Raw genomic sequence first — 16695 nt, 5'->3', positions numbered from 1 at the left:
TTTTTTCATTTAAATAAATGCAAATAAACCCCAGGATATACAAACTAACATCATCGCCTTTGTGGTTACAGCCCCAGACAAGAATCCAGAAAACATTCGAGTTGAAGCTTCTGAACCAAATGAAATGGTGATGAAATGGGAGGTAAGGCAAATGTGTCCATCAGTGCTACAATATCACAAACAGGTTCTACCTTCAAGCAGCAGTTTCTAAAGCAGCATGGAATTTATCAGAATGCTGTTTTAATATAATTACTTTACAAAAGAAATAACAGATCTCTTGACTTTATCTTGCCTTCCCCTACCCCTGTTTTTTAGGAAATATTAGCAAATTCCACAGGTAGGATCCTTGATGCTCCTGAAGTCAAAGATAAAGTTGTTATTGACTTAAATGTATTCTGGATTTCCTCCGTTACTTTCATTTTGATTAAAAAGTCAGTTTTCTACATTTATTTTGCAGGTTATTAAGAAAAATATGAAAGTCCTAAAAAGCACAGTGATAATCCTCCAGAGTATGCTCTTCTTTTGTGTATCTTGCATACAAGAAAATGCTTAAAATAATTGTCATCTCACCTTGCTCTGCAGGAGGAACAGCCAGGCCCAGGGTGGGGTTGGTTTATGCATAGCTTCTGCCCCTCCAGCCTGGATGTTTAAAAATTATGCAGATCACTTGGCCAAGAGAACATGAGCTTGAATTTTTACATTGAGAATTAAAAGAGTGTGGATAAAGTTCCTAAGCATGTGTGTCAAAGGAATTGTGTAAAACTCTTGAGGATGGTTTCCACTCTTCAGATTCCCAGGCTTTTAAGCTTACAGCCTCTGTGCCAACAGTTTAGAGAGATATAAATTCCTGCATTTAACACAAATTTGAACAACTGTGGAAGCAAGCATATTTTTTGTGGCTGGAATTAAACACAATTTAAATGAAATTTACTTCTCAATCTGCTGCTCACAGCAAAGAACAATAAATGTTTCCCCAGTGTGAATTCCTGGTTTAGGCTATAATTACAGCACAAGGATATGGCCCTTTAGGTCTGTTGGATCTGAATGAGAATTTCTGCTCTGCAGCACAGCCCAGGGTCAGAGAAGACTCTCTTGCCTCTTGGAAGGAATGCAGTGGTAGTTAGCAGCATGAGCGGGAAATGCTGCTACAGCCAGTGCTTTGTTGAATAGAGAACAAGTGCTCCCCCCTCACCAGGAAGCCCGTAATCCACTGCTCAGACAGGGCAAAAGTGGAAGTGAAAACTGAGACTGAAGGGAGAGAATAGGATAGACAGGCTTTGTTAAATCTTGTTGAATCATTTAAATGTTGTAAACAGGATATTCGTTTATTTATAGTGTTCCCGATATACTTTTCAGAGGAAATGCTAGGCACTGAACATGCTGTTTCTGGCAGACAAAGGCTGCAAAATGATGTTAATCTGCCTATTTTGGATTAAGGGACCAGATGAGCATTAGTGACTAGGTTTTCAGCCAAGGATTTGCAGTATTAAGGGAGATCAAAACAAGAGTCAAGCAGTGCTGCAGTTTAACTCTGAATGAGAAGTTCCTTTCAGTAGCAATTTTTTACTTCTTTGGCTTCTCTTGCAAATCTCATTTCCTGGGATCTTTGCCATGGAGGTGATTCTTCCAGTGGTACCTGTTAGAAAGCTACCCAGTCTACCATCTCCATGGCCATAGTCATCCCAAAGGTCCTTATACCCTCAGAGCAAATAAATGGGAACTTCTGGATGTCCTCCAAACCTCAGTTCCCCCCTGTGCGTGAGTAGCAGTGATCAGGCAGGTTGATTGCTTTCTGCTGACACTTGCAAGTCAATACTATTTCATTCCAGATCTCTGTGTGCAGATTGGATACATATCAGTTATTATATATTTAATATTTACAATGTATAATCTAAGTATTATTAAAAGTAGGCTATGTGGTGGAAAATACCCACAGCTGGACTGAAATAACCCTCATCGTGGTAGTGCAGGTGGCCAGTTAACTTCATGTCTCACAACAGACCATTGTTATGTATCCTCTAATATTTTATAAATTGATATTAATTAGATGGGAACCATGCTGTGATGAATTCTTCAGCTAATTGGTAAAAAAGAGTTTTTATGTGCAGTTGCACATTAAATGTCTAGGCGTGGTTTCAAACATTTGTTGCATAGTTAGAACAACGCAGATTTTAGCTGTACTAAAAAGCACACACAGCCTTATGCCAAAGTATGCGTTTTAGCTATGCTAAAAGGCATGCAGTTTTACATCACACAAGAAAACAAAGAAAACCTGTGAGAAAATGAAAATTGATGTATGTAGGATGCAGAAATATGTCTACTAGTAATTAGCTGGTTTTAATCCAACTGTTCTCTGCCTTTTGCCCAGCTTTTTCTTAAAGGCACAACATTTTTCTTCGTTGTATTAGAAATTAAAATGACTGGAAAGTTAAGGCTTTCTTTTGTCCTTCTTTTCTCTCCCGGCGTTATTGCACTCTCCAAAATTCTGCCCTGCCCTCCCCCCCTCCCCCCGCTACCGTTTCATGATTACTGCAACAAAGGTAGACAAGATCTCTTTTAACTTATTCTGCAGCCATTGAAACCTGTGGAGAGGAATGGGCCAGGGCTGGAGTACAAAGTTAGCTGGCGGCAGCGGGGAGTCGAAGCAGACTGGAACGAGGAGGTGGTGAAGAAGCATTCTCTGACTCTGCGAAACACCCCCACCTTCGTACCTTACGAGATCAAAGTCCAAGCAGTAAATAATTTAGGATCTGGTCCTGAACCAAACATTACCATTGGATATTCAGGAGAGGATGGTAAGTAATGGAAACTTTCATGTAAAAATATGCTATGTGTGGTGGTTTTGAGATGCAAAATGGTCAAATATGGAGTGATGGATTAGGCAGCCCATGGCCAAATCTGCTTAAATGCCAGTGCTCAGCATGATGGGCTATGTGGAACACAGATATAACTGATTCTGGGTGCTGTGGTTGCCAGCTTGCTGGAGTCTGAAGGGTTTTTTGGAAAGGTCACTTGCACTTTCATTAATCTCAGTTACCGGCTTAATCTGAATACTTGTTTGAAGGCCATGGTCCATAAAAAGTCTATGAAGTGTAGCAGTCATTGTGTTGTACTTGGTGGGGAAAATACTTTTACGTTGTCTGGAGCCTGATTTAACAGTTTAATGCTGTCAGAAGTTAAGTACTCTGTCAATTAAGTGCAAACACTCAGGCACTGGGCACTGTAAATTAATTTATAGATAATGCCAAATTACCATGTATGCCACGTGTTACTTTGTCCATTAAGTTCTTGAAGAATGGATCCTTTTGTTGAGCCTGGGTTTCTGTCCAGTGGCTTTCCATGGCTCCTTGGTGGCACAGCCTCCTTTCAAGCCTCCTTATGTCTCTGAAGAAGTCTTCCTCCACCTTGAGGCTTTGCTTTGAGTCTACTCGGATTCCAAATCTCCTCCACAGGTCTTCTCAGTGCCTACTCACCTCTGCTTTTGGATTCTGCCCGGCCCACAGTGCATCATCCGGGTCAGATCAAACAGAAGGGCTTTCTCCTCTTGCCATTCATTTCCACAAAATGGATGCCTGGGCTGTTGTGAAATTATAGCAACCAGTTGTCATACACACCCTTTGCACATGCTCTTCGAGCTACAGCTTCATGGTGGGCTTAATTAGTCATGTCCTGTTAGGAGAGATGAACATACAGAAAGATTGCCCTGCTAATAGAATTAATACTGGTGCCCCATGAGATGCAACAGCCCTGCTGCATCCATGGGACACTGAACAATGTCACCGCCGAGGCCACTCCAACATCTCTGAATATCAGCTGGTCCCCTTTGGTGTTTACTGCATGACTAGAGAGGGTATTTAGAGGACTGGAAATGTTTCCAGCTGCAGTAAAGGAATGCCAAGCCTCACTTTAGGAAACAATCCAGTTAAGCACTAACACCACCAAAACCGAAAGAATCTTTTTTTGTAGAAACTAAAGGTTTAAATCAGCAAGGGAGTAAAAGCATAGTGGCCAGCAAGCGTGGAGAGCCAAGCTTCCCTGATCCCAAATACTGATGCTTATTGCATGTGCAAAAGCTTAGCAGCAGCGTCAGGGGCCTGTTGGCAAAGAGGGGGGTCAGAGAGTGCTCTGTGTTTCAAAATTACTTTCATTAGTTAAAGTCAGAGAGTTTTCATCCCATGCAGAATCTGAACTCTCTAAGTTGTTTTCATAAGAATGAAATAAACTGAAATTTTGAGTGGCCTTTGAAAACTCTACAGTGGCTTAATCAACTAAGACAAGCGTATGTTTTGCTGCTTATTCAGACAGCCATGTCCTTGGTTTAACTCGCCACGTCCTGCAGCAGTCACTCCCTAGTGGCAGTAGTACAGGTGCTGCTGCTCCCACCTCTCCACTCGCTGCAGCTTCTTGCAGAAACTGCTGGGGGGTATCATGATAAGTGATATAAAACGGACAGCGTAGTTATTGTGATAACTACAGATGTAAAAAGTGTTACCAGTTTTACAGAGGGAAGTGAATTCTGAGGTGGCCTCTCTGGAGCACTCCTCTCATTGAGTGGGTACACAGAAATCTGCATTATCAACCCAGAATGGACCGGTTTTATGTTTACAACCTGCAGAGTGATTCCTAGTGTTTCACCAGCATAAGGTTTTGTTGCTGGGAATGGTCTCAATGCTGCTCAGGCAGGAGAATCCTCACTGCACACCAGGGGGTGGGCGATGGGAACGTTTGGTGGTGCATATTCCTTCCCCAGAACGGCAGACAAGAGGGAAAATATAGAGAACAGAGACAAAGACTCGCCACAGCATGTTTGTTTTCTTTCTGTGTTTGTGATGAATCTAATTTTACCTTTATCAGGGGGGAAATCTTCCTTGCGATTCAGTTGTCAATGAATCGAGGCCTCTTTTTCTTCAGGCACTGTAGTAGCTCTCTGTGTCATGTAGTGATTAAAATCCTACTGTTTAATAAGCTTGGTTGTAAACCCAAATTTATTATTAAAAAAACAACTTTATGATTGCCTTATTGAGTGCTTTGTTAACTTTTTTTTTAATTCTTCTCACTGCTGTCATCTTTACTTGAAACAGGAAATCATAAATACTTGTTTAGAAATTCATATGTCCCAGTGCATCTGTATTTCAGCCCTCAGCAGAAAGCCCTGATATGGCAAAATAACATTTATTGGCCCAGCTTGCCCACTGGAAGCAGGTGGAATGGCTTTTTTCTTGCCTACAGTAAGACTGCATGAACTCCCACAGCTTGAGCTCCTGTAGCTGTGAACAGTGTGAAGCTGAGCTCTTGTAAATGTCTTTAATATGCAGCACTTTTGTTTTTACAGTTCCAGATGCTGCTCCTTCCGGCGTATCAGTGGATGTTGTGAACAGCACACTGGTCAAAGTCTTCTGGTTTGGAATACCAAGGGACAGAGTTCGTGGACATTTAAAAGGCTATAAGGTTACAAATTTATCTTTAAATTATTGCATACAGTTGAATAAGCTATTAAATGAATCCTATGTCAAGGGCAGATTGCAATCTCTCATTTCTGGGAAGATGAGAGAAATCAGTATCCTGTTCACCCCCATATAATATAGTTTGTTATAGAAATGCCAATCTCAATGCAGGTCAGTTGGTGGAAAACAAAAAGCATGCTGGATGGAAAAAGACATCACCCAGAGAAACACATCCTAACATTTGTAGGAGACAGAAACTATGGGATGATTCCTGGTCTAGAGCCCTTCAGTGAATTCCGCTTAACTGTTTCGGCTTACAACGCCAAAGGAGATGGACCGGAAAGTTCCCCTGTTGTGTTTGAAACTCCAGAAGGAGGTAAGACGGAATGAGAATATGGGGTCATGGAGCATAAATAGAAGTAGTCCATGTAACAGGACAAGTTGATTTCCTTATTTCAAGTGATTTTAAAATCTCCAATATTCATAAAACCTTTCATTAGAAAGAGGAAGGGTAGGTATTGCGCTAAACTATGTTCTCGTTTAACAAGTATGAGTAGAGATAAACCTATTCAGTCTTTTCTGTAAGCTCCACTCTGCCTGTATCTTCCAGTACCCGAACAACCACGATTTCTAAGGATCCTGAACTTCGACAAGGATGCCGTCACTCTGTCATGGGGGCTTCCCAAGAAAGCAAATGGCCACCTTACTGGCTATATTTTGCAATACCAGATGAGTATGTGTGCTTGTTTTACTTATTTTAGAATTTAAGCATTATTAGTTTTTTTTAAAAAGGAAAAAAAAAAAAAGAAGAAAAGGTTTGTATGTATGCAGTTATTTAAAACAGGCTGGTGAAAGGGCTGTGTCTGAGATCCCCACAATAGCCATAGCATCTGGTGTGCTTTGAACTGCAATGTGCACAGTGCCTGCTGGAGGGCAGCCCAGAACCATCTTCCAGAGCAGAAAGTTTTCCATACGCTCTTCTGATGAAAGCTTACATTGCTGCTATGTCCACATTAAATTATTCATATTTGCAAATTATACCTAACGTAGTAGTTGAGAAGACTGTAAATTGTAGGTGCATTTTACTGAAGTGAAACTCATTTAATGCAAAATAATTTGTAATGAGAGCACTTCAGCTACATTTATTCAGATCTTCACACTCTGCCAGTGAGCACCTCCTCCTCCCTGTCGAATGCCTCAGCAGAAATGCAGAGAACTACCAGCTGAGTCACATTATTGAGTAATCACATTGAGGAACAACTAAATACCAGAGGGGGTTTCTTTCTTGCCTGTGAAAAAATCTGAGTACCTGTGAAGAAACTTTGAGCAGATAACCTCAGGCAGCATCTCGTATTGGTCCTAAACTTCCACAACAGCAGCTGTGAGGTGTGGTGACCATTCGAGGCATTTGATATGTTCTTTGAAGATGGAATAGGATTAGACTGTGCCCTATTTATTAAAAAAAATCTTAAAAAAAACCAAAACCCCATGGATTTTCACTTTCCTCTGCTGATAACAGAACAGCCCAGTTGCCTTTGCAAGCAGGGGCTGGAGGCTGGATCTTCCATTTGTTTTTGTTTACTGTGGGCAAAGAGTGGATCTGTCTATTTAGGCAGTTTGGGAGTGGCAATCCCTCTTTCAGCTGTCAACTGTGCTAAGGCAGAGCAGAGTAAAGCAGAACAGCCATCTGTTAACTTGCTGGCAAAAGTTTGCAGATGTTTGGAAGCAAAGCAAGAAGCAGTTCATATATATTAAATGATCTAGGAGACAGTAATTTTCCTCCCACTGAGTATGTGCATATCTAGAATCAGAGCTTTTTAAGAACAGTAATAGCTCACTGAGTAGTTGGGAGATTGACAGGGATGAGATAAATCCTATTTAAGCCCTTGGCAGGAAGGTGAGATATGCTTATTCAGGCTTCATCCTTCCTCCTTAGTGCAGAGTGCCTCCCTTGCAGGACTGTTGATGACAAATTTCATGTTTGTAGCCTTTTGCTGCTGGATCTGACTCCACTGCCTTTTTCCTTTTCAGTAAATGAAACGCATGAAATCGGACCTCTGAACGACGTCAGCGTAACCAACCACTCCACTCTTAGCTGGAGGCTTTCAGACCTCAGCTCCAGTACGAAGTACAAATTCTATGTAAAGGCTTGTACAGTCAAAGGCTGTGGGAAGCCGGTCACAGAAGAAGGACTAACAATGGCTCAAGGGAGTAAGTTAATAGGCAATATGTTTTCATGAGGAGATGCTCTAACAATAATGGAAAATCTATTTGGAATGTTCCAGGCTTGACATTTCCTTTGTAATTAAAGCAAATAAATTTGTTTTTCTTTCCGTGAGAACAATCAATGAACTTTTTAATGTAGCCATGCAGCTCTTCTGAAAAGTAGAACTTATCTGTTTCATTTTGCTGTACAGTACTTTGTTCCTGTTCCTACTGATCAACTCTTTAAGCCATACTAGAATAGGTGAATTGCATATAGTTACAAACAGAATATTGAATAGATAATGAGTACTCAATAATGTTATAAAACCAAATTCTGCCTTTGCATGGGGATGGGGGACTTCCAGCAACTTTAGGGGCAGGTGTTTGACATGGAAAATCCAGATGAACATAAAGTTGACTGCAGTGCATTTGATCCATTAATTTATTATTATTTTATCATAGACTGGAAGAGAGCATTTGTGTGCCACTTATTCCCTGTCCTAAAAAAACTGATGTTCAGTGTTTTAAAGGAGAATCGCAGGCACTATATGATAGCTCATCTTTCACATTCAGCTGAAATGAAATAAAATGTACTGTGCTCAGCAAGTCTGAAATATCTGCAGTACTGAGGAACAAGTCCTTGCTATTAATCAGAAACCATTGCTGTGCACTTACCACTGGGAAGGAGAAAGAGAATGTGATAAGCAAAAGAGTCCTGGCTTCATCATTTTTAGCAATGATAACAGCCTGGAACAATATTGATATAAAGAGAAAAATGGTCCTTGTTGCACAACATCCTATTGGACATCCAGTAGCTGCAAAAACCCTTCAGTTACTGGTAAAACAGGTAAAAAAGTATTTTAATCTCATCACATGTCAGTACAGGATCCAATCATGAACTATCATCCATTTTCTCAAGCAGTGAAACTCCTCAGCTGTCATGTATCCTCCAGACTCACTCTAGTGTACAGGTGCTCACATGGTAGTAACTATTAATCTGTCAGCATGGTTTAAAATTTATTCTTCATTAAGGAGAGTAAAAGATCATTAGGTTTTTTTTTTTAAAGCTAAAAGTATACAATTTCACCTCCTTAGTTACCTTTTCTGGCCTGCATTGGGCAGCCAGAATAATGTGGTTTGGCCACTTGAAAGTTTATCACTTCTTTGAATAACCTTGTCAGGTCTTATGAAATGCATCCCTGCCTGATACGCCTAAAAGGATGATAGTGTTGCCATTTTGTTTTGTTCTTATTCTTTTCTTTATTTTTTTTCCTAAGATTTTGGTTTGGCAGTGGCAACAACTGATTCTGGTGAAATCCCTGTAAAGTAGAGGTACTATAATTAGTAAAAGCCACAAGGGTCTAGTTCCATGATTAACATGTGCTCCTTGTTGGTTCTCAAGCCACCCTAAATTAGGATACTGCATCTGTCACTGAGATGCCATTAGAGTTTTGTGTCATTATTTGTTTGCTGAATTGTTCAGACATTTTTCAACTAATCACGATAGGCTGAAAAAAGAAAAAATCACTCTTCAGTGACCTTCTTGGGATTTTAAGCCGTGGTATGGGAAACGAGGCGATTGCTCAAAATTAAAACAATCTCTCTTTTTGAAGAAAGGGAGCGATTTCTAAAGTCAAAGTTTATTATTTAAAATGACCCACATAAATGACAGAAGTAAAATGTGGTGCCCTCTGAAATGAAACTCTGAGATAAAGCACTCCAAGTTTCTTTGGGTTTTGATTCAGTGATTCTATATCCACTATGTTCCAGTTTTAGTAATAAAAACATAAAGCTCTCATTGTTCATTTTAAGACTTTGAATAGCTTCCACTGCTGTAATGTTGCCTTTGCAGGCTGTGCCATGGGTATTTCAGAATTTCATGATACATTCTGCCAGGAAAGTGGAGATATTGAGGTAAAAGCTGTGGGTTCATTGATAAACTTGATCTGCATCACTGCTACTGCTTTCATTTATTTGCCGTTATCCTTGCCACTGTAGTCTGGAATCAGAAGGAAAGATCAATCTGTTTTGGGTTTTTTTTTCAATAAGTACATATGAAAGTATGCATGTATCATCACTAAAAAAAGTCTGTGTAGGGAAAATTGTTGTGCTTTAAATGATGATTTTGTCAGCCTGTAATTTATGTGCAACTCATCTCCTGATGATGAGTTTGCAGTGGCATGAATGACTGAATTTATTAAAAAAAAGTTTCTCTCAGTTAAATGAATATAACTCCTTGTAGAGATAAGTACATAGATCATACCCTTTCTTTACAATTGCAGCATCTTCCCCTGTGAATGAACCATTCAAATTCACCTTTCTGTCAGGAGTAACACATTCCTTTGGGTTAGCAAAGCATTACCAAAAGGTCAATAAGTGGATACTGACAGGAAAAGACCATCTCGTGCTCACATCTCTGTTCCTTTATTCGTTTGTGGAGCAGTGCCACGTTCTGCCTCCTGTGCATATCCAGCAGCAGCGGAGGGAGAGCCCTCTGCTCTGCAGTACTGCCTCTGTCAGATGGGGCTCTTTCTGTGTAATTACTTAACAGAGGAAAGCCACAGTTTAGTATTTGTCACTAAGATTAAACACAGGCCCACTGGAATTCATGAGAAATAGAAGTGGGCGATATAAAAGCTTTCATTTATAGCATGGATGTTGTATGATCCAACACCATTGACATGCTCGGCTAATACAAAGTCAATGAAATAAAAGACCTCTTTCTTATGAAATATCTTGAACGTAGCCAAAATAACTCAGATATGAAATTCTTTATCAGTTGTTGATAAAATACTGTGGACAATTGCGAAGAACCTGGGCCAAAATATATTTGCATTCTACTACAAAGTATATAATAGTTTAATTTTTGTGGCTTTTTCTTGGTTTCATTCCACAGCAGGTTATGCAGTCTTTAGAAAATGAGTTTTATCTCTAACTTTCCATTTTGAGGCAGTATTTCTTAAATGACATACAAACTAATTCACTTTCCCCTTGAAAATGTTGATTTCAAAATGATCATTAGCCCTCAGAAGCATAACACAAAATAATGTTCTTACAGAAGTGAAAAAAATTACTTTGATATAGTAGTCCTTTAACACAAAGCTGCTTTTCATCTGGAACTACCAGTGTTTCTGAAGGGTTACTAAACATGTATTACACGTTAAGAATGATTACTGCGTGTCCCGAAATTCAATCCTTAATGAAAAATTCATCTAGAGGAAGCTGTACAACTGTATTTTTATTTTCCAGAGAAGTGATAGAACAGAGGTTCACCAGTTTCTTTATATTTCAGTGGCAGTTGTCATGCAACTCCCACAGGCTTTTTGAAAATCTTGACCGGAGGGTACTAACCTTCATGACACACCATAAGATGAGGAGAGTAACCATTAGTTACAAAGTAGATGGTTTTAGTTCTCTATTGCCACAGGCACAGTGAAAAAGGAAAAATGCATCTGCCTTAGCCATATGTAACCACTGGTGCTGTTACCAGCAAAACCCCAAATATGCCTCATTTGCTCGCAATCAATAGAATCCAATGAAATCTTGGTGAAAAGTTTCTTTTTCTGTCATTTATGCCACTCCACAGTGCTGCCTTTTCTTTGGCCAGGAGACCTGTAGTGCATCAAGCCCTGTTGCTCATTGCAGGCAATGAAACCGTCCTGCCAGCCTGGGTGAGGAAAGGAATATGTAGTATATTGCTGTTTCAGACCCCTATCATTTTGACAAGAAAAATAGGCATGTTGAATATAAGACTCTAAACATATCAGTCCTAGAGTGCTACAATTTCTGATTGTTTGTCTTTGATTTTCTTTGTTTTTACTTTTTCCTCTTCTATGAGCCTGACCCAGGGTAGCCAACACAGAGCTAATGAGAAGCAGCAAGAGATGAACAAGCTATATAAAACCTGTCATCTTCTCTGAGCTCAGATTTTTCCTACAAATGAGAATCAGTACAAACAGCTGATCACTAACTCACCTATAAATTCTTTTCAATAGACTTTACACACAGCGGGTTTAATAATCTCTATAGCTTACAATATTCCCAATTCAGTACAAATTACCTCCTGCACTAAAAAAATCCAGAATACGAAGGATGCTCCTTGTGCATATTTATACACTTCTAATAGCCAAGCAGTTGGGGAAAATAAATGAAAGTTCAACTTCCTATTTATTGCAGCAGGTATATTTAGACAGGTGTGGTTATAAATTAACGTGTTGCCCACAATTAGTATTTAGCTATTAGACTGCCAGCTTTTTTATACAAGTATATTTTATAACAGATGTGCTAACTTTTGGAGAACTAGCACTCTTGTAAGTCTTTGGGGGCAATTTATATTGTTTTTCCCTTTATACCATAAGCTTCTATAAAAAATGTGTGTTCTGTTGTCCTCATAAATCTCAAAGCCCAGTAGGAATATTGTAAAATTGCAGTTCAGTGTTTAATGTTCATGCAAGTCCCACGGTATGGCTGATAAATAGTGGGGGAAGATGGGAAGTGCTGGTGATATGCCTTTATTACTAATGTTTCTTCTCCCTTATTGTAGATTAAAAACCTAACCCAACTGCTTTCAATTTTCTGAAACTAATTTCTGCAGCTCACTGACCTTTCAGTATGTTGAGCTTTTCCTTATCTATATATCTTTGCTTTTATTTTTCAGGAGGCTACACTGCTTTTTCTATTCCAGCCACCAAACTTGCCCCAATTAGCAATGCTTTCTCCTCTGTAGGCACCTTATCGAGTGTGTAACACATACCAGAAAGAAATCACATGGGAAGAAACCTCATAATCACTCATCACTGGACAGCTGTACTGTTTTAAAGAAAAAAAATTTGTTTAGTGTTTTGGGATAGGTGATGTTAAACAGCCTGGAGAGCCCATGGTGAATCCCAGTCCCAGATGAGGTTGGGCTCAAGCTCTCATTCCAGTGTGTACATTCCAGCCGTGTGCTGCTCGGTGTGCGAGGGCAGCAGCACAGCCAACCGCCCAGAGGGGCTGATACAGCTGAGCAATAACCTGACAGAAAAGGGTTATTTTTCAGCTGTATCAGTTTCCCCTTTCTGCTTCTGCAAAGAGCTGAGTGTTCAGAAAAAGAAGAGGCTTACGCAAGCTAGAAATAAACAGGTTACAGATATGGACTGGTTAAGTTGATTTAAGAAAATATGCAACAAAAAGCAACTGTGGGCTACCATTCAGCTCAAGATTAAGGATTTTTCTTACCAGGAATTCAGGAGAAATGCTTCCTAAGGAGATTTGTGTTGTGTACAGATTGGACCACGTCATGCATAATGATACATGGTATTTAATATGCAATGGGTTGAAGTTTCGCATTCATTCTTGTTACTTGACGGATAGTGTTTCCATTAAATATGTTTTTCTGATATCTTGATTTTAGAACTTGTAATTAAAATATACCTGTGGTATCCTGTTTCTTAATTTGCAGTTTGATTAAAAATTTTAGTTGCTTCACATACTTAATTTAGTAAAAATTACCAATAGATGGATTAATGTATGCTAAAAAGCTGTGCCTCAGTATTAGCAGTATTTCAGCTGTACATGTTCTCCCTGGGTCCCAGTGGTCTACTAATTTAACTGCTTATTGTAATACATGTATAGTTGCCTTGGAAAACTTATCTTGATCTGCTGCTTTGATTGTGCTTGGATTCGTCTTAATCTTTGGGTCTTTTCCTTCAGCTGTCAACTAAGCCTTATTCTCTAAAGCTTCTTGCTTTGCTTGTTTGCTAGTTTAATTGTTAACGAGAATTGTTTTGCTGTCAGTGCTAATGGGCAAGTAGTTTTCAAATTACACTGTGTACTCAGTCCTTAGTTTAGACAACTTTAGCTAAAACAGGCAAATTAGGCAACCAAATGCAATTAAAGTGTTATATTTATTAAGTGTGGCCCCCCAGAATCTGTCTTCTGCCATGGAAGGCAGGCACACTCCTATCTTGTGCCCATTGGTTGACTAAAGAGATTCCCCCATTTCAACATGCAGTTCTGAATTTGCTTGGATGAACAGGCCTTTCGTGCCCAGGCACGGTGATTGCTAACCTCTGTAGAAGTCCTTTTTTCTGTTATCCACAAACACTACTTTAAAAAAGCTTATTTACTACCCTGCAATTGCAATGCAGACAGAAGTTACAGTAGGTGTTGTGCAAGTAAAAAGGCCCCTAAGCTACACCTGCTGGTATTTCCCTTCTACCTATTAATCAAATATTAAAATAATCAGGAACATTTAAATGCCTCAATACAAATCTAAAAGCAAAGTTCAGCTGTGCCTTAGACACTGCTTTGTGTAGGCATTGTGGAATTTAAAAAGACATGGAAAATCATTGTCAGGACAGAAATGAGTACAAATTCCAATGTTCTTTTCTTTCTGTCACACATATAAGAATCCATTTTCAGATAACAAGATGTCTGCTTTTCCCTACTGAGTTCAGTTCAATGGGAGAAGCATCAAACCACAGATTATCTATACAAAGCAAGCCTATTTTCAAGTTGTAATTTTTTAAGCACGCATTAGTTAAAGCAGATCCATAATCCCCCATCAATATTAACTTTCATTCTGGGAAATGTACAAACCCCTTCATAAACATCAGGATTACCTCAGTCTGCTGTTTATTTTATCTGGTGGAATATTAAAAATCAAACAGGGGGAATGCAATACTTTACTGCCTGCTTTTGAAAATCAGATTATCTGATGACCAATGTTAAAAATCCTTGTGTGTCATATTTGTGTGTTATTTACATTATTTCTAAGTGTGCATTTCACGGGCCCTTTGTTCAATGAATGCCATTAATCGATATGACTTGAATATGTACATTCCATAGGTAAAGGGATCGGGAAGATTTCAGAAGCAGTAAAGCCCACCCAAAAGTTTCACCCCATTGAGGCACATGAGCCTGGAACTGAATATACAGTTCGTCTAGTGACTAAGAATTGGGTTGATAACAATAGCATTTTTGAAGATGTAATTGAGACAAGGGGGAGAGGTGAGACATAAAAACACTCAAAGTGATAAAGATATATTTTGAATGCAAATAAATGTTGAGGTTATGTTTTATGTTGTTCAGTGAAATTGTACCAAAATCATAGTTTTGTTCTGTGATTTTTAAGTTGACCATTGAGATTCAATCCCATGGGAGCGTAAATGCATCTATGGTTGCTGGCTGAGTCTTGTGCTTTACTTGCCGCACAACAGACTGGAACAATTACAAACCTTTACAAACCGGTTTTCCCTCCTATGTGATTTTGAAAGGGTAGTGCTGTGATATAATCCATTTTAAGTGTGCCAGCCCAGCGGTTTGCATGTATTGGGTGCACTTTTAATTCTGTTTCTTTCGCAAAATTGCTTTTGCATGAGAGGCTTAGCAATTCTTTGTTCAGCTTTCCTGTTTGGCATTAATCCTTTGAGTCAACTACCTCTCAGATTTACCTTTCCAAAATGTCTGTATTGTGCCTTGTAGACTGCGCATTCCCCTTAAGTCTAAAAATGTCACGCTCTGGACGTATTTCTGTCTTGCATTTCTTTAAGCTGAAGACAAGTAGCAATAGACGGATTCAATTAAGATTCACTGAGGGAAATGTTATGTATTCATGTTGCAGTGGGGTGATGCTCTTTTCCTCTGATTAATTTTCTTTTTTCTTACTCCCCTTCTTTTCACAAAGCCTATGCTGGCATTTACGATGGAATTTCCACCCAGGGGTGGTTTATTGGACTGATGTGCGCCATCGCTTTGCTTACCCTACTCCTGCTAACTATTTGCTTTGTCAGAAGAAATAAAGGAGGAAAATATTCAGGTAAATGGATTTATTGTCCTTTTGCAGTGTTCACATGTTAATAACAAGCATCCCTCAGACTTTTATCTCTAGAGCCTGTGAAGCCACAAGCAGAAACACCAACTTAGGATTTGTAGCTTTTGATAAATATCTGCAGAATGGATTCTAATGAATATAAGTGAAACTGTGCTCTTACGGTGAGATACTCCTGTGTACTGATCAGAGATCTTGCTGAGGCCTCTGATAGTGCTTGTTGAGTGTTCGTTGAGTGTTCCAATATCTAATCCACCCACAGAGATAAGGTCCTTCACCAGCTGAACCTCTGAGTCTACATTGGCAGAGCTACCTGCTCACGTTTGACCCGATGACTGCTGCTTGACATGTTAACTGACATAACTTTCATGGGTAGCCAAACTGCTTAACAGTAGGATATTTTGCTAAAACTGATTTGATGATTTTCAAAGCAATAAGTAAGGATTTAAGCATAACTATTTAAGTATAAATCTGGCTGCACAGAGAGGTGGTAGGTGCCCCATGCCTGGAAGCATAGAAGGTCACATGGACAGGGCTCTGAGCAACCTGATCTAGTTGAAGGTGTCCCTGCATGTTTCAGGGATTGGACTAGATGGTCTTCTAAGGTTCCATCCAACCCAAATATTCTATGATTCCATAAACACCTGCTAGCTTTTTAAAAAATTAGATAATAGCACTAAACCCTAGACAGAAGCATGCTGGATGTGGCCGGTCAGCCATGTGGTGCACGCTGCTGCCCTCCAGTTTTCCTGTAGGTGACCACAGACAGTTTTCCCATTGCATCTGCAAAAACAAAAGTTGACGGAGGAACATGGCATACAGATCTGTGCTTTATTTTATTTGTACAGTGAAAGAAAAAGAAGATTTGCATCCAGATCCCGAAGCTCAATCAATAAAAGATGAAATCTTTGGGGAATATAGGTAAATAGGACTGGCTTTAACAAGCATTTGTGTTTGTTGGGGTTTTGTATGTTTCCAGACGTCATCATTATTTAGGACATCTTTATAGCATGCAATTAATGCTATTTTTAATTTTCAAAGCAAGCCTCATAGCAGTGGGTAATAGTAGGCATATAATGGTATATCCACTATGCTTAAATTCATACAAGTTGGGATTTAAGTAAATGTTGATCTATCATTGGTTATGTTTTGGTTTTTTTATTTGGCATTGTATGAATAATGTAAATATATATGAAAATTAGAGTTCCTGCTGTAATGTCCATTGAAGTCAATAGA

The 16695-nt window shown here is 39.3% G+C and overlaps 1 protein-coding gene across 9 annotated transcripts in view; it reads left to right on the top strand.

Annotated features, from left to right (window-relative positions):
• CHL1 (cell adhesion molecule L1 like) overlaps positions 1–16695 on the top strand; it is a 139710-nt gene that overhangs the window by 116408 nt on the left and 6607 nt on the right. For 7 of the 9 annotated variants that reach the window (XM_054076721.1, XM_054076718.1, XM_054076722.1 and 4 more), the window contains 9 exons: positions 72–142; positions 2573–2795; positions 5333–5448; positions 5616–5820; positions 6055–6177; positions 7476–7655; positions 14478–14639; positions 15316–15447; positions 16308–16380. In XM_054076721.1, coding sequence (XP_053932696.1) covers positions 72–142; positions 2573–2795; positions 5333–5448; positions 5616–5820; positions 6055–6177; positions 7476–7655; positions 14478–14639; positions 15316–15447; positions 16308–16380 — 1285 coding nt within the window. The remainder of the gene's footprint in view (positions 1–71; positions 143–2572; positions 2796–5332; positions 5449–5615; positions 5821–6054; positions 6178–7475; positions 7656–14477; positions 14640–15315; positions 15448–16307; positions 16381–16695) is intronic. The other 2 variants (XM_054076724.1, XM_054076725.1) reach the window with 2 other exon arrangements.

Source organism: Cuculus canorus, chromosome 11 (genome assembly GCF_017976375.1).
Source record: "Cuculus canorus isolate bCucCan1 chromosome 11, bCucCan1.pri, whole genome shotgun sequence".
In the NCBI taxonomy this organism is placed as follows: domain Eukaryota; kingdom Metazoa; phylum Chordata; class Aves; order Cuculiformes; family Cuculidae; genus Cuculus; species Cuculus canorus.
This window is presented reverse-complemented; position numbering and strand designations above follow the sequence as displayed.